We start from the raw sequence: 18,158 nt of genomic DNA, 5'->3' as shown, positions 1-18,158 counted from the left end.
GAAGACGATCGCTCTGTCTTTGTCCGCCTGCCGCATTCTGTCTCGCTCTCGCCCCCCCCCCCCAGCTTTTGTTTCGCCCCCAAACAGAGAAAAAAAAGTATGCCGGAAAATAGCCCTGTTCAAATACTGGGAAAATCACCTTCATTTGAGTATTTAAGGGCTTTGAAACCGGCTTTTGGCGCCCAAGCTAGCATTCGCTTTGACCTACAAAGGCTTTTTAATAAATCCCAAAACGGACGTAGAGCAAAGAAAAGTTTAAATATGTGCTCATTTATATGTAGAAAATAATCAAGTATTAATTATTATTTAACATGAAAATTCGTTGAATGTAATAATATATACATTTGAGGTTATAAATCTGCAAAGCTGTCGGAAAGTATGCCACTATATCTGCAAATTGTAAGCCAATTTGCTCAAGATTCCACTTTTGTTGCATACTTTTGAGCTTTTTTTTTACATTTTCAGGTGCATCTTCTTGGCTGACTAAAGTCGGATCTTCTAGTTCAACTAAATCACGGCATAAACCCGCCGCCCGCTCCGCCCAACTGCTTAGGTAAACACGCCCACCCACCACCACACGCCCGCCCACACACACGAACACGCAAATACATGTGAACACACGCGAGTGTAGTGCAAAAATTGAGTTGACGCCTGGCAAGCAAACTTAAGCTGTCATCCGCATGCCTGGAAAAGCGGGGAAAAGCGAGGGAGAAGCGTTGGAAAAACGCGCGGCGGGCACACATGCAATGGGATGGGATGGCTCGGTGATGGGTTTCCGTGAGGTCGACTGGTGTCATGTTTACGCGGCGTTGCCACGCGACAACTTGTTGCACGTCCTGGCCCACCCACTCGTCCTGTCTGCACCCTCCGATCCTTGGAGCCGCAGTAGGAAACATTAACGAAGTGGGGAACCAGAAATGGGAAGCCAACTTTCAGAGCTGAGTCCACAAAAGGCCTGGTGCCACGCTCGTTACTCTAAATACTATCAAAAAGCCGCACAAATAAAAATATAAATATTAAAGAAAAAAAGGGGGAAAAACGGGAAAATGACACTGAACATATCAACAGATTGTCAACATGTTGATACCTTTTCATTTTAATCTGATAAGCCCTTGTTTGTGACATAAAAACGAGGTATTTCGCTATTATTAGAATAACATTTATTGTGCAAATTGTCGGCGCTTATTTCGAGATGAAAATTCAAGGGATTTGCTAGCCACTTATTATGTTTTTAAGCCCACAATTATTGGTATTTATAAATTCTAATGTGAAACCTCTTCAATTAATTGCATGGTGGGCGGATGAAATGAAGCCCAATCCAAAGATGCAGTGCTAATTTTTGAATAATTTGCCAGAAAAGAGCTATACACCGGGGATAGAGTATCTTTAGGATAGGAAGGTGACGACGGAATATCAACGAACACAGCCCAATCGCTTAATGATTTTAATTAACAAAGTTTACCTCCCATCCACCAACTACTTCCGTCAACTTCATCCCAATCCCTGCCAACCCTGCCATCTCATCCCTCACATGCTCACGAACTTGACCAGCTTTCGAGTGCTCCTCCGGAGCAGCACCTTGCCCAGGGGCTGGCCGAAGCCCTCGAACTGCTGGTAGACATGCAGGCCCCGCACCACCGTGGCATGCACCACGCCCCGCAACCTTTGACCCGCGTACGGTGTGGCCTTCGTCGCCGTGTAGAGCAGCTCCGGGCCCACGGTGAACTCCTCGTCGGGACTCCACACACAGAAGTCGGCATCGTAGCCCTCGGCAATGCGGCCCTTGGAGGCGGACAAGCCGCACAGATTCGCCGGCTCCTGGCACATCAGACGATGGATGTCCGCGATGGTCAGGTTGGAGGGTCCTGGAGAAAAGAGGAGATGAGTTCGCAAATGTGAAATCCTGTACCATCAATACAATTTCAATGTATCTACATGTAATTGTATATATTCGAAATAAATAAATATTTCAAATAAATTATTAGAAAACTACTCTGTAAATGATATATTTTAATTGCATCCCAAACTTGCAATGGATATTCATTGTAATAATGGTAAGCTGAATATTTCAATTTAATTAAAAGTATGTTTTATTAAAATGGCACTGAATGAAATGTAAAACAGATTAAAAACTTTTAATTGTGTCGGAACTTTGTGGTTTCAGGAGTCCTATTTCGAATAAACTAGAAATAATTATTACGTTTGTTGACTAAGCCCATTTAAAATATATTAAATTACAAACGTTGTCTGAGTTTTTCTAGCCTTCTATCCCTATTATGATGAAAGTGGTGCAAACTCTGGCAATACCCTTTCCAGAAAATACATTAATAACCCTTTCTCCAAACGACATATTGCGTAATAAACAAGTTATGATTGTGTGCACAACTTTGACGGTTTTAGCAGACAACTAAGTGACAAAATTAATTTGCTTCTAAAACCAATTAAAATATGCACTAATAAATTTGGCATTGTATGCACAGCAAATAGAACAGCAATAGAACTTCCTGGAACTTCCAGTAACTTCCAGCTCGCACACCTGTGTGCATTTCAAATGTAGTCAGTTCTCAGAAATCGAGTAATGCCTCGGCTCATGCGGCGTATACTTGATATTTGCCATTCACTCTCCCTCAATTAGCACTAATGTGACTTGGATTGCTTACCTCGCCGATTGGCCGCTGTCCAAACAACCGGCAGGCTGAGTTGCAGCGAGTTAATGCCCGGCCACGCCTTCAGAAAGTTGCCACGCCCCCTTCCGCAGGTGAGAGCGCGTGTGCCCGGCGTCGCCGGCGAGTGATCACTGCCAATCATCCGGATGGCTCCGCCCAGCCTCAGAGCCTGCCACAATCGCTCCTGATTGCGACGCTCTCGAATCGGTGGCCAGGTCTTGAACTCCGTGCCGCAATCGGGCACATCCTCGGCCGCCAGGGCCAGGTAATGCGGACAGGTGTCCACCGTTAGATTCCCGCCCTGCCGGCGACACTCCTCCACCAGCGGCAGACTCTCGCCGCTGCTGCAGTTGAGGATGTGTATGCAGCGCCGCGGGTGCCGAACCGCCAGCCGGCAGAGCAACTGCGTCGCGGAGATCTCCATTTGGGCTGGGCGGGTCACCAGGAAAGTGCCGTACTCCCTGGGCGCCTCCTCGTCGGGATGGATTTCTGTGGTCAGCGGCAGCTCGGCGTGCACCTGTCGCAATGGAAAAGGTACTCAATTAAGCCATATCTTTGGGTTCTCAATCTTTAATGGGAAAACCCTGTGCAGAAATGGATGCAGTATGATTGCCTTGGATGTTATCTATAGTCTACACTAGTGATCCGCTTTAAAACATCGACTCACCGCTACGACTGCTTCCCCTTCAGCCTGATCCTTGTCCAACTGTGAAAGAGCCTCCTCCAGCTGAGATTCGTTTACGGCGGGAAATTCCTGAGAGACGGGCGCCGCGGGATCGCACAATGTGCACAGCAGACCCATGACACCGGCACCCAAAAGCGGAGCCAGCTGATCACCGTTTCCGGGCACTAGTCCGCCCCAAAAACCCACGTCTACGTAGATCTTTCCACGGGCCGTCGACGTTTTGGCCTTGAGATGGGCGACACTAACGGTGGGTGGTTGGGCATTGGTGGGTCGGTCGATGATTGTGGTGAAGCCACCAGCGGCCGCCGCCTTGGTGGCAGTTGCGAAACCCTCCCAGTCCTTGCGACCCGGCTCGTTGATATGGACATTGGGATCAATCAGACCCGGCATCAGTACCAGGTCCCCGAAATCGTAAACCGATTCGGATTCTGTGTTGTACAAATAGGTGTTGACCTCCTGCGGTGAACGTAGCACTAAGTATGGGGTAATCTAGGTGTCATACAGGTGTGTTATAAACGGAGCATAGACTACTGTTTACCCCTTCGTATAATGCCCTCTGTGTCCACGATGATGCCGCCATGGATCAGGGCATTCTCGCTGCCATCGCCCAGGAAAATTCGCCGGCTGAGAAACAACAGATCCATTCTAAAAGCAGCTGACTACTGAGCGAGTTCCTTCTTCAGTTGGTCTAGTCTACATATTCGTCTATTTTCGGAGATCATGGGAGCGCCTTCTGCGGAAGAGAGCAATTCTTCGAAGCATACCCTGTTCGTGAAGTTGGGTATATCGGACTGAACGTGCGCTTAATATATTACACATATATGTATGTTATTTTTGGGGTATTATAAAGCAGTAAGTGAGCAGAAAGCTGAAATAACATTCTATATATGTAGGTGGCGCCACTACACCCATGGTTTATTAAGATAAAAATTTTCTAGAATTTTTAATTTAATTTTTTTTTTTTGTAAATTAGGACTTGCATTCTGTGGAAAGGTGGTAGAGAAGAAAAACAAAAACGTAAAAACTTTGTTGACCCACAGCGGAAAAGGCCAAAATCTGCTTAATGAAAATCTAAACGCGCCCATCCACCCACTGTGTTTATTTTTTGATCTGTGCGTGTGTTTTCTTTTTGCTGGGCGTTACGTGTGCCGAACTTTATTAAAGTGCTGTGCACAACTTTCAAACGTTTGTGTATTATTTTTTTTTTTTAGCTTGTCGGATTTATTTTGTGTTTGTTTAAATTGTGCAAAATATTTTAATTGGTGGCGCCACCCAGTGGGAGCTTAGCAAACCGAATAGGCAAAGGCAACAGCAAGAACTACGGCAAAGCCAACAGCAACAAGACAAAAGGCGCAAGCGAAAGCGAAAACGAACAAGCAGACGAAAATGAAACCGAAACCAAAAACTCGCGCAACGAGACGCATACATACACGCCAAACTGACTCCGATTGCGTGTCTGTGTGTGCCAGCGTGCGTTGTGTGCGCGTGAGTGTGTGTGAGTAAGAGGGAGAGGGAGCGAACGAGTGAGCGGAAAGACGAATGCAGCGGACGAGCCGAGTGCCGAAATAAAAGAGCTCCACTTGTTGTTGCTGCTGCACGGGGAGAAAATCCTGTGTAATTGAATGAACCACTTAAAGTAGAGTTCATTAGATTACGGAGTCTGACTAATTTTTACTGTCCGTTTAATTGGAATGCTAAGATATGGTAATCACGTTCGGTATTTACACAAAGGATTGATAATTGTGCTATTGTTGTGGGTTTGTCAAAGCCTCTTCCAATATTTAGCTGTTTTCGAGATGTAATTACAACTTTTAGATTCCAAAAATTTTTCAGAAACAGATTTTTTTTCAATAATCTCATTCTTTAAATTTAATAAAAAAAACCCTTCCACATATGCCTTTCATTTCTTGTCATTCTGCGGAAAGTTTGTATCCTTTGGTTTTTGTGGTTAAATTATTGATTAAAACTTCGAAAATGCATGCGGTTTTAAGTCATTTGTAATGCATTAAATTTCATTGTTGTTTGTTAAATAATTATCACAATTTAGTTTTAACTAATGTCTAATTCCTTGATAAATTTAGCTTTCCCTAAAAAGTCGCATAAACTTACATTTTTTCGTTAACATAATCCGAATATGAATAATCTTTTTCACCAAAGGATTCCGAGGACATTAAGGATACATAATTCTAAAGAGAAATGGTTCTATTCTATTCTTACAGTATACTTTTGGACATGTGATTCAAAAAGTCAAGTTACTTATAACTTAAAATAAGATAAAAACAAGAGTGAATGTTATAGTCGAGTTTCCCGACTATCAAATACCCGTTACTCAGCTAGTCGAAATGCAAACACGAAATTTCATAATTTTTCTGGAACATCGATGAAATTAGGGATTAAAATGAGAATATTTTTTTAAAATTGTTCAAAAGTGTGGGCATGACCGTTTTGTATGTGTAAGAAGGTTTGTGGCCAAAGTGCTTTTTGTGATATACCGATAGAAATTGGCTAGAAAAACAATAAAACGAAGAAAAATGAAAACATATTTCAAAAGTGTGGTGGTAGTTTTGGACGGCGTCAGAGTGGGCGTGGCAAAATTTGGAAACAAACTTGCGCTGCGTTTATGTCTCTAGAAACTGCATGCCTAATCTAATCATACTATCTTTTAAAGTTCCTGATATAGAGGCGTTCATACGGACAAGATCAAGAATATATATACTTTATATGGTCGGAAACGCTTCCTTCTGCCTGTTACATACTTATCAACGAATGTAGTATACCCTTTCACTCCACGAGTAATGGGTATAACAAAAAAAAAGATTTTATACAAGAAAGCAAGCCGAAATTATTTGTTGCTTATATACTATTTTCAAACAAAAAAATATTTATTTATAAATTATATTTTTTCAAGACTGCTTTCACTGATTTCTTGCAGTGCAGCTGGCCGGACGCTGTTGCTGCTGCTGCGTCTGCCGCTGCTGGCAGATACACACGTACACTTAACACGCACACAAACGGAGCGATGATGAGGCTGCACCGCACCTGCCCCCCGCCGCTCCTCCTGGCGCTCCTGCAGCGTGCTGCCGAAGTTTGGGGAGGAAGGACTCGTGCGTTCGGGTCGCCTCGGCTGCTGTCGGCCGCCGTCGCTGCCGCCGCTCGGCTGGCGGAGTCGCGTTCATTCTCGTGCTCATCGTCGTTGCTGCTGGCCGCACACATCCTCGCATCGAATCGAGTCGTGTCCTGCGAGTCCTGTGAGTCCTGCGAGTCCTCAGCCTCTGCGAGCCAGGATTCACTGCTCTTTGGGCAGCAACGCGACAACAAGTTGAACTCGGCTCGAGCGCAGCTACCAACGACCATCATCAACTGGCCAAAAGCACCTGGCGCTAATCCGTCGCTATAAACACGACAGTCGAAAACATAACCAATTCCGATTGCGATTGCGATTGCGATCACTTCGAATCGAGTGAATTTCCAGCATTAACGGTAAATCGAAAGTGAACAGACTGACCAAAGGGGGGGCCCTTCACACTCACAAAACCCCTCACCCCGCAGTACATTTGGGCAAATTTGTTTGTTGTGTTCTGCACTTCTTTTTTTTACGGTTCATGAAAGTGAGCATAAAATGCTGTTAAAAGTTGTTGCCGAATTTACATTTTTGATGGTGACGAGAGCGCATTAAAATCGTGTAAAAGTCATGTAGTCTGTTTACCCCGGTTTTTCGAATTTATTTATTTATATATGTATCGAATTTTTTATATTTTTTTTATTTTGAAAGTGGCAGCGCAAAAGGAAAACAAAGTGCTGGAAAATCATAAATTCGATTGGCGATTGGGGCGGCGAACGTGTGTGTGTGTGAGTGTGTGGGGGAATTTGTCAATTTTTACGAGCGATGGCTGGATGCATCGCATCCAACCAATGGGGCTGTTAATTGAAAAGAATATAAGCCCCCAGCGACCGGATCCTGATTGATGCCCATTGTTAGGCAATGGGGCGATAATCGAGTTGGGGCATCTTAATGCCAGTCCGCCTTTGATACTCCCACTGTGTGTGTGTGTGTGTGTGGTGGCATAATGCATATTGTTGGGGCATTATTAGTTTCGAGCTCGTAAGCCCCAGAAATGTAATGCTTGAATGCTTGAACAAAAACATGCGGGCTTAATACGAATTTCGAAAATTACCAAGCAAAGATCTTAGCAAACATCTCGCTTTCCCGGAATTGAAAACTTCGGCCATATTTGTGCAATGCATAGTTTCTAGTTGTGTAAGAAGTTTTGAAATGAGAGCAAAAACCATAAATAGCCGAACAATGCATTTGCAAGTCAGTGGAAAATAGAGGAAGCGACTTCAAACCCATTTCCATCAACCCCACTCCCCCCATTTGACTTTACCCTTCGATTCGGCGAAATTAATTGCCTCTGAAACCAAATGAAAAATTTTTTTAATCTTTTTTTTCCGGTGCCAGCAATCGAACGCAAAGCGAAGCGCAGCGAAAATAAATAAATAAAACGTAAAACTCAGCGGAAAGTAATAAAATAAGAGCGGACGCGTTCCACGAAAAACCCGGAGGAGGAAGCCAAAGTGTCAAGTAAGCGAACATTTAATTTTGATTTATTATTAATTTCCACACGCCCACACGGAGCAACAGATAGCGCGATTCTGGGCGGGATTCTGCTGGGTGGTGTCCTGTGTGGCTGGATGGCGGGCATGGTTGGCCCACCCACTTGACGGCTTAATGCTGGTTATTATTTTTACCGTTGGCCGTTGCCACCTGCAGCTATCAAATGAATAATGCAAAAGAGGAAAAGCCGAGACAAGAAAAAAAAAATAAAAAAAAAACGAATGAATGAAAAAGGCGAGCGACCGCGGGCCAAAGAAAAGGCAAACGAGCGGGCAAATTATTGTAATTACTATTTTCCATTAGCAGCGAATTTTCGGCATTTTTCTTTTTCACCCACCCACCACAAGAATAAAATCGTAAAAAAAGGTACAAAAAAAAAAAAAACAAAAGAAAAAAAAAAGGTAAAAGGACAAAGACAAAAACGACGAAATGCCGAAATGAAAACGAAAGTGGCGCAAAGTTGTGAAATACGTGCGTTTATTTGCGTAAAAACTTGCACTGTTTTTTCTGCCGCTTTTCCTTGCCGATTTTCAGCCCGCCACCCATTTGCACCAAGTCATAAAAGGCATCGCGCGCACTGGGGATTTAGTTGGCAAAGGATAAAGGCAGTGCTGGTGGAGCTGGGACTCGGACTCCGGCTCGGAATACCCGCATCCAGCTCCATCCATCGCTCGGGCATCCTTGTGTGCGAATTAAATTTGGTTCCTAGAAAAAGTTTTAATCCAGCTTTCGTACTGCCCTCCACCTCCTGCTCCTCCTGCTCCTGCTCCACCATCTGCCGTGCTCCCACTTCTCGGTCGCGTTCTCGGGGTCGCTTGGCAATATAATCCAAAACACCGATGCACTCGTACACCCACGCATCGATCGCAGCGTCGTCAATAACCCAGTGGATGCACGAAATGCACTGGTAAGATTAGGAGCTGCCTGATTGGGACTCCCAGAAAGGGGAGTCAAAAGCTGAAAATAGACATTCGAAATACCTGGAAGACAGGCAGTCCAGTGGAATGGCCCAAAGACCCATGCATAAGGATCCTTGAGGCGTGAGAGGAAAACCAGGAAATTTAAGAATTTTAAGAGTTCGAAAAAGAAGGGTTCAGGGTTTCGCGAAATCCTTGTTATGCGTTTCCCTGAAGGTGTCTAAAAGTATGCTTTAAAAATAGTTAGTATGCCATCTAGTATCTATTGCAGCATACTTTTGGGCACACCTATCAATAGTTTTCCAGCCCATGCGATTTGCGAGATGGTCTGGAATCTGAATACATTACTTAAAAAAACATTACGTACATTTCAAAAGTTTTGCCAAGTTTTGCTTTTCTAGTGGGTCAACTCAGTTTAAAGTTGGCAGGTCAACTAGGGTGTCCTGGGGTCGACTCTCCATCGCATCCTTGCGGAGTTCAATCTTTGGGGCTGTTGCTTTTCTATTTTCTTTTGGGCCCGCTCGAATTGTTGTTTTGTTTTATGTTTATTTTTATATGACCGTTTGCTTTTGTTGCTCCGCTCCGCTCGGCTCCTTTCGCTTAATGATGCTCGCTTGAGCCCAAGGCTTTAATTGTATTGATTAAATGCTTAATTGTGTTGCCAGGCAATGCTCGAGACAAAGCCAAAGCCAAGCCGTGGGCTCAAGTCCCAAGACTTGGGCATAAAAAAAGGGGATATATACACACGTATATAGCCGGGAAATCGGCTTGAAAATTGGCGGTAAGCAGCGAGGCGGCGGTGGGTGAACAAAAAAAAAAAAAGAACGCACTTAATTGTTATTAACAAGCGCACATTAATTACAATGATTAAAAGAGCGGACTGGGCATCCCTTTCGCTCGCCGTCCCTGGCATTCACTATAATTAGTTGCCCAAGACGCTCAGCTGTTTAATTAAAACTAATAGAGTTCCTGGTCGTCTCCTCGCCTCTGCAACACCATGGCATCCCATGGCATCCCATGCCATCCCATCCCATCCCATTCCGTCCAATCCAATCCAATCCGAGTTGAGGCCAATCCGAACGTGAAACAATTAACGTGCTGGACCAACAAGGACGCCGCCCAGATGACAATGACAATGCCAATCCAAGAACAATGCCAAGGCGACAGCAGCATCGCACCACCGATGGCATCGCACCACCAACAACAACAACAGCACCACCAAAAGCAACTAATGCAAACAATGGCCAACAACAACTGGCGAAACAGCAACCGAACTGAAAATGAAAACGAAGGCTAACGGATTCGAATGGCCGGGGTAACAATGCCTCCAATACCCTTGAGGGCGCAGAATATTCCCATAAAATACAAGTTTCGGTTAACTAAACTAGGGAATCTATTAGGCAAATGGAATTTGTGGAGGATGACACAACTGCCTCCGGTGGGCTTGAAACCAATTCAAAAGGGGCTATAAAACCATGACCATTTGGCAATTGCAGTAAAACATTCAAAATATATTGTAGCATACTTTCTAGAAACACCATTTGGTAGAAAATTGATCGTTAGAACTTCTCTATATACTATATAGTATATATCCTAGTATGAGTGCTTTAAGTTATATATTGAGCTGCCTAAAAGCATGCTAAAGTATTTCGAAACAAAGTGTATTTAGTCCTGAAAGATCTGGCTTTCCATATGGCAGATCAATAAAAAATGCTCTTAGAGTTCAAAACTTCCTGATCATAAACTTGAGTGGATTGAAATCTCAAACTCGTTTAGCTGCCAAGCGCTTCGCTGCAGCCATCATACCTTCTCCAGGGTAGCAAGGCCAGGCATGCCACGGCATAAACAGATGCGTTCAGCTGGCCAAGTTGTAGTCGGACCAAGATTTGCCGACAGATAGATATTTATGGACTGCCAGAGCTTGGCAACCTCAATCCTCAGTCCTGGTGACAGCACTACCACTGACACCACTGCCACCACTTCCTCCTCCGTGGCCGGGTGTGAATGTCTGTCGGTGGTCTGCGTAGTTGGACAAGGTGTCTGGCTGAAGATGGCCAGGAGATTCTGTCGCCGCCTCGCTTGTCCGTCTGCCACTGAGCTCCTTAGTTGCGTTAGTTGACGTCCCTTGGCTTTAACGTAATTAGGCTTTAACTTAGGGGCGCTGAGCGCATTAGCGTTAAGTAAATTTCCCGGCATTTATGATGGCGGCCAAATGGAAATGGAACGCCTCGCAGTTGAAGATGCATTTTCGGCGACCCTAATTGTGGCTTGAATTTTGTTCGGTAATTGTCATGTCATGCGGATGTACGCGCGATGATGAAAAATAATGCTTATATCATTTGGCAAATGAGTTGCTTCAACACAAACATCATCCACAGATGCGAGATGTGATTCGGCAAATGATATTGTTGTGAGCTTCGCTTTTGGGCTTATCTTGGTGTTTTGGTAAATAAGTTGGACAAGGGACAAGGTCACAAATAATACATGTTTAAGATGTTTAATTAGTGTGTTTCAAAAACCAGCTATTGCGTTTTCAAACCCAATTCGAGGCAGCAAAGACGACCGTTTAACGGATTCATGTGAATTTTTCTATAGCTTCGGGTGAGCATGGAGCAATGTTTTTCCGTGGAAGAGTCTAATCGGAGCACCCATTAGCAACTGCTTGGACACGTTTCGTACCATTTGGCATTGCTATTATGCCCCATCGATTGCCATGCAAACGCAGTGCATGGTGATGCCCACGTAAGTCGGTCCATAATTGGGAATATTGACAGGACCTTTGAACACCTTCGACAACCAGCTGGATAGTAAGAAGGGAATGTAACGAGAAGATAGGTGCCAGGACATGGACATGGACATGGGCAGGGACATGGCATCGGCCCGAAAGTGAAACATGGTGCGTTTGCCGCAATGCACAAAGCTGCCGCAAAATCTCATTACGTTACGTATAACGTGACGGGCGACGATGGCCCAGCTACGTGTTTTCAGTACCGGCCATCCCCCCCATTGGGGCGCCACTGCCCTGCCCGCGCTCCTCTGGAGCATCTGCCACATGCGTGTACAGATAGCTGAGCTCGTCAAAAATTGTAGCCAAGAGTTGTGCCCCGCTTTTTCCTGTGTTTTTTTTTTGGGTGACATCCACCAAAAGCCAATAAGCTCATATTAAAGTTGCCAGCGGCGGGGCTTAGGGAGGAGGAGGCTGGAAGTGGGAGGGGGGGTTGATATCCTTGTCTTCCCGCGAAGTCAAGAGAAATTTGTTAAATTTCATGCAATTTCCTGCGCCAACCTCGCTGCCAATCCCACTCCCAATCCACAGCCAACTTCCTTTGGCTTTGTGTTTGGGCTATTAACTGCTCTCGCATCAAACTGAAAGCCATAAAAGGGGGGTGGAGCCGGCAGAGGGGGTTTTGCTCGCAGACATTATTAATATGTTGCAATTATTTCTGTGCTGGCGAGGGCTTGGCAGGTGGCGCATAAAAATTGCACATAAATGTTGAAATGCGTAAAATACGTTAGACAGGGGGGGTTGCCTTTGGCGGATGGATAGAGAAGTGCCGGGAAAGTGCCTCAAACAGACGGAAAATATTATACAAAATGGCTTTTCGTGTCTATCGAGCGAAACGTACATTGACTTAGGGTCAAATTGTTATGTGCTGCGGTTCAATGAATCCATATTACATAATATTCTTTGAAAGCTGGAGGGCTTTTAAAGTGTATACTCTAACATGCATACAAAGTGCACTTGGTATTTAGTCAGTGTTGCTCATACGCAGTGTTGGCTAACATAATGTAACTCTAATAATCGGAGCTTACCTTAATTTTTAAGTTAAGATACTAAGTTACTAAGCAAAATAGAAGACAACACTGCGTATTAGTAATATTTTCGCGCTAATCTTTTCAACATTACGTATACGCTAAATCGCACAGCTTAGCGCGACGTTTTTATTAAATGAATCACTTACGTACAATATTTTCTGCGACAACCCTCGATGTCATTGGACGCGGTGCTGCCGCATTAAAAGAAATCGCGTTAAGCGAAGGCCACATACGCATGGACATTAGCACACACAGTTGGCAGCCATCCAAGCTCCTCCATCGCAGCCCGCCCCCATTTCCCCCCATTTCCCCCGTCTGCACCATTTGCCCAGACCCACCCGCACAACATTGCCATCGGGGGCTCCACTCATTTCCATTCCATTCCATGCCATTCCGACTTGTTGCGCACTCGGCTTCGCTTTCCTTCTGGTTCCTTTTCCTTTCGCCTGGCAGACAACAAGACGCCGTCGCCGTGCACTTGCAGAAAAAAGAAAATTCACAAATTACCCACAAGGGCGCGGTGGATGAGCGGCGGTGGAAAATGCGGGAAAACTGCAGCGCTCATATTTGTCGCCTTCTAATTACGCACACATGCACATAGCCGCGCCCAGCACTAATGGTCCAATGCACACGTTTAAAAACAGTTTACGGCCAGTTGAGGCAGCCTAATGCGATTAAGTGGCAGAAGAGTAGCGCCACAACTTTGATGCAAGAAGCCGCGATTGCCATAGAGGTGGCAATGCTCGAACGCCTGATACCTGCTAAATAAATTGAACAAATCTGCGAAGAACCAAATTACTAACAAAAGTGTCTAAAAGTATGCATCTAAATATTTCAAGTGGGAACTTTAATTAACAGACTTACTCTTAAGCTCTAATTAAAGTGATGTAAACGTCTAAAAAATGATTTAATGACTTTTGTCAATGCCGCGTTTTTAAGTGACAAAAAGGAGCCTTTGACAACGTTATCTACTCTACTCTACGTACTAAACGTAACTAGTTCGGAATTAATATGTATATCATCAAAATAATTTGAACGAAAAAACCCTTGATAACAGTTTACACACTGCGCCTGTTGAAACTTGTAGTGTTGCAAAACTACCACTCGAAATCAGCTTGTTCGTTGTGACACAAGGACCGCAGTTGAATATTTAATGCATTTTACAAACTGCATGTCAGTTTAGTTTCGCTAGGCTCTCTGGCCGCTTTCGAAATGCAGCAGTTTATTCGGCATTTTTACCCCACTGAAGTATGATAATTGCCCAAACACTCTTTGCCACGTAACTCGACCGCCTTCCGTTTAATTTGAGCTAGAATCTGACAGTTATTGGACAGTTGAGCGAGGGCCGAAAGCGGAAATGCGGAAAGTGAAAAGCGGAAAAGCGGAAAAGCGGGGGAGTTGAGTTGCTAAATGAGAAACTGCAGCATCTGATAGTTTGCCGCTTGAGGTTAGACAAGGACACACTCGTTGCCAGTGACCTTGACACACACACATATACATACTGCCGCTCACACGCACACAACGTTAATCCGATACTCTGGCAATTACATTCCACATGTGCCATTCTCTGTCATTCTCCATTTGGGCAATCCATCAAAAATTCCTTTGTCTTTCCGGTTGTTTTATTTTTTTTCCACATTTTTTCTTTATTTTTTTTATTTGCATTTCTCCTGTTTTTTTCGTTCCATTGCGAGCAGTGTATCAACTAACGCTTCGTTCCAACTGTCATACGAAAGTGAAGCAAAGTCGAAAAAAGTTTCGCAAAAAAAAAAAGGAAACGGGGGGTGTGGCAAGGGTGGAGGAGGTGGAAGCAGACACAGAAAAGTTGGCAAAGCAACAAGCTGCGATGGCGACGATGAGAGGGACACTCACACAGGCACACACACACACATCTGCACATAGAAATACCATCCGCATCACTCATCCGCCCTGTGGCCCTTTTTTCTGGTCTGTCTCTTTTGTGTGGAGATTTTTTTCCTTTCCTTCGCTTCGATTTTCTTTTTTTGCTGCTGCTGCTGCTTGCCAGCTTCCTTGGACGACAGCGGCCTGTTGCGTCTTTTGCGTGTGCTAACAGTTGGTACTTTCTCTCTACCCTCCAACTTGGCCCACTTTCTCTTTGGCTTCTCCCCGCTCAATCAACAATGGGCATGCCAAAATGTCTCGTTCTGCCTTTTTAACAAGGCAACTGACGCCGCTTTTCCTCAGCCCGTCCCCCCCACACACACACACACCTTTTTGTGTGTTTTACCCTCCAGTCACATTTTATCATGCAACAAAAAAGAAAGAAATGAGGGGCAAAATGGAAAATGAGTAGACCCTCGCAAAAACACTGTCTCTTTCGCTGTGTGCTCGTGTTTGCTGCTGTGGCAACAATTTATGAAATAACTTTGGCAATGTCGCTGGCTCCGCACACACACACACACGCACGCAAACTCGTACACCTAGTTACCCATACAGTTAGATGAACAGATACACAGGCAATGAGAAATAGAAACTCGCGTAACAGATACACAAACTCAACCAAACTCAACTTAACTGTAACTGAGTGTGTAAGCAATACAAAGAAGGCAGGAAGAAGAAGTGGAGGGGCTGGGTTGGGGCTTGGGGGTGGGGGGGTGGGGGTGGTAAAGATTGAAAGAAGAAGAAGCAGCAACAGCAGTCAGCTGCAAGCTTAAAAAAATTGTAAGAGAAAAGAACGCAAGTGTAACACAAGTGAAGACGGAAATTGCGGCGCAAGGGGTGAGTTTTCCAGGGGGGTTTTCCGGAGAAAGGCGGGTCGGCATATCGAAACGGGGGGCAGGTGGGTGGTGTAAAAGAGGCAGGCTTCTCCATTATCATGATGCGACTTCAGTGGCGTTCCTACTTAAGTAACATTCCACGTTTCCCGGGGTACACTCACCCCCATTTCGCTGGCCCCCCGCCGCCCGCCGCCGCTCTAACCCCTTGAAATGAACCTCTTACACTTCTGTTATCTGAAAAGTTTGCATACAACGCGCAGAAAAAGATACAAGATACACGGTATAGTGCGGGACAATGGCATGGCGAAAAGAACGAGCAAGGACACGCCGAGGCATCCTAAATTTGATGGTATCAGCCGGGATTCGCTTTATGGCAAGTGAGTTTTAAAACAAATCTTTTGAGAAATTGCACAGAAATGTAATAGAGAAATTTGGCATGAACAAGAATCGATTAAGTCGGCTCACTATATTCCACTTTATCTCACTATTAGGATGTATGCATATTTAAGTTAGGCAAGTTGGATGTAAATGTAGTAGCATAGTTATCGGAAGATTTTCAGGGCGGTACATCAAGTTAAATCCACTGATCTAAGGAAAGAATTTAGTGCTAAGATGAAATATAAATATTAAGGTAGCAAGATCCAGGAGCTAGAATCTTGGATTTCAAGGGTATACTAACTGAAACTGAAGCTGATAAATTGGTCAGTCCAGGCAGACAAGCTTAAAGATACTTAAGGCTGTCTTAAGGCAATCACTTAAAGGTTCCCCTGCAAAATTACACATTATTCATTTCGCTTCCTTAGCCGCATTTGCTGAATTGGCCCTATAAATGGAATTCGGGGGCCTGCACAAAGTACCGAATACCTCTATTCTCAATCAGACTGTCAGTCCCACTGGCCCAGGCTTCCATTCAAGTTCAAGTCACCATTTCAAATTCAAATTCTCTTACCCCTTTTTATTTATTTTTTTTTTCTTTTAAAGGGAATTGGGTTTTTCGGGGGCATGTCTTTGGCAGTTCTTCTCCACTTTGCCTCGCTCTCGTGCAATCATCGAAATTTATAAGCAAAGTTTGGTAGTCCTGGGAGCAGGGGAACGTGCTACGGTGGGTGGGGTGTACGGGGTAGACCCAAAGCAAATGGTAAAGGCAAATATTTTTGAAAAGTTTACCGCCCCTCGAAAGAGCCGCCCGAAAACTAAATCAACTCAAGAGGCGGCCGCGTCTCGTTGATTCCCGATGATGATAATCGCAATGATGATGCTGATGATGAAGCTATGATGATGGTGGTACGGATGCCTGAGGTTGAAACTGAGACTGAGGCCAAGGTGGTTGCAAATGCTTTTCGGACTAACAGACTTCGATGCTGCGGTTGCTTTATTATGGCCCAGAACCCAAAACCCAGAACCCAGAACCCCGAACCCAGAATCACGATGATGATATTGCTGAGAGCAGCGACGATGATGGAACGAGCTCATCCCCCCGGCACGAAACTAAACTAAAATTCTTTGAGCAGATTTGTTTGGGCTGTTGTTGTCTGCCCTTGCAATTATTTTAAGGGATCAATAAAACAAGTTTAAAAATAGCCCACTCGATGGAAATGGCAGAGGCTGCAGACGCACTGTATCTGGAAATCAGCAAAGAAGTAACGTTAAAAAAATGCTGGCAACTTTAGCCGAACTTTGTTTACTCAATTAGTTTGTTGTTGCTGTTTTCCCTTTTTTTTTTGGATTGCTTTTGGCCTTATTTGCTGGTTCGTTGAGGATATTTTCCAGAGGGGGGAAGGGGAACCGCACTAATTGGCTTAGAGCGACAAGCGAAAATTAACTTTTATTCTCGCTTTTTTTTCCGCCCAGTTTCAGTTCAAGTTCCTGGCCGCCAAAGAGCGAAGAGCAAAAACCGAAAAACGAAATAAAATGAAATACAATTTTCCATGGCCGTCAACTTGAAATAAAAAAAAAATGTTAACAAAGGGGGGAGGGGGTAGGCGGTGGGTAAGCGAGAGAAATCGGTAAAATCAACAAAACACACGCAAGATAAACAGCCGCAGGAGCAGCACAAAGACGAGCCCAGTTTTTGGCTTCTGCGGTGGCCAGCAGCGCATTACGTAGCCGACTCGTTGGCCGTCTCCCTTTTGTTAACCGCCGCTCCACACACACACACACACATACACAGCCACATGCACAAGTGGCACTTGAAGAGGCCGCTTGCCCCTCCTGCCCCGCCCCATTTTGGGGGATTTGTTTGGTCTGTCAAATTTATGTTGGCTAAATTGCAATATCAATAAGCTGGAGAGGAGTGAAGGAGGTCGAAGGACGCGGCCGAGAGCTCTGGGCAACGGCATGGAAAATTGCGAGAATGTTGAACGGTAGGGAAATGGAAAGTTTGCCAGACAGCCAGCCGATCTGATGTGGAGTTCCTCTGCGCTCAAAGAGTCAAGCACCTAATCTCGGCCAAATGGGTGTATAAATTTCTTTATAACGTGCACATTATTTCAAATTTTATGGCAACTACTAGACCACAAGAAATTGAAAGGCAATCACACAGAATAGATTGGCAGTAAAAATCATTCAGCTATATATCGGAATTTTTATAAACTTCGATCAAATATTAATCCTTTATGGGAGGTTTCACAAAATATGTTCGTTTGCAAATATCTACATATGTTTATAAATCATTTGGTGATAGAAACTTTGTTAGTACGGAATACATTTAAAGATAAGCTG

The 18,158-nt window shown here is 44.5% G+C and overlaps 2 protein-coding genes across 2 annotated transcripts in view; one reads left to right on the top strand and one right to left on the bottom strand.

The window, feature by feature from the left end:
- Positions 1–1,137: 1,137 nt before the first annotated feature.
- LOC6614851 (allantoinase) lies at positions 1,138–4,642 on the bottom strand. The gene is made up of 4 exons (XM_002039233.2): positions 3,890–4,642; positions 3,334–3,824; positions 2,661–3,183; positions 1,138–1,865 (listed from the first exon to the last, which is right to left on the bottom strand). Exons 1-4 carry the CDS (start codon positions 3,993–3,995, stop codon positions 1,528–1,530), a joined length of 1,458 nt encoding a protein of 485 aa, XP_002039269.1. The 5' UTR covers positions 3,996–4,642; the 3' UTR covers positions 1,138–1,527.
- Positions 4,643–6,377: 1,735 nt separating this feature from the next.
- The window catches only part of LOC6614849 (pneumococcal serine-rich repeat protein), a 33,802-nt gene continuing 22,021 nt past the window's right edge, over positions 6,378–18,158 (top strand). Inside the window, exons 1-2 of the mRNA XM_002039231.2 lie at positions 6,378–6,831; positions 7,811–7,933. The gene's annotated coding sequence lies outside the window, so the exon portion shown is untranslated. The remainder of the gene's footprint in view (positions 6,832–7,810; positions 7,934–18,158) is intronic.

Source organism: Drosophila sechellia, chromosome X (assembly GCF_004382195.2).
Source record: "Drosophila sechellia strain sech25 chromosome X, ASM438219v1, whole genome shotgun sequence".
Classification (NCBI taxonomy): domain Eukaryota; kingdom Metazoa; phylum Arthropoda; class Insecta; order Diptera; family Drosophilidae; genus Drosophila; species Drosophila sechellia.
Note: the sequence above shows the minus strand (reverse complement) of the source record. Positions and strands in the feature narration are given on the sequence as shown.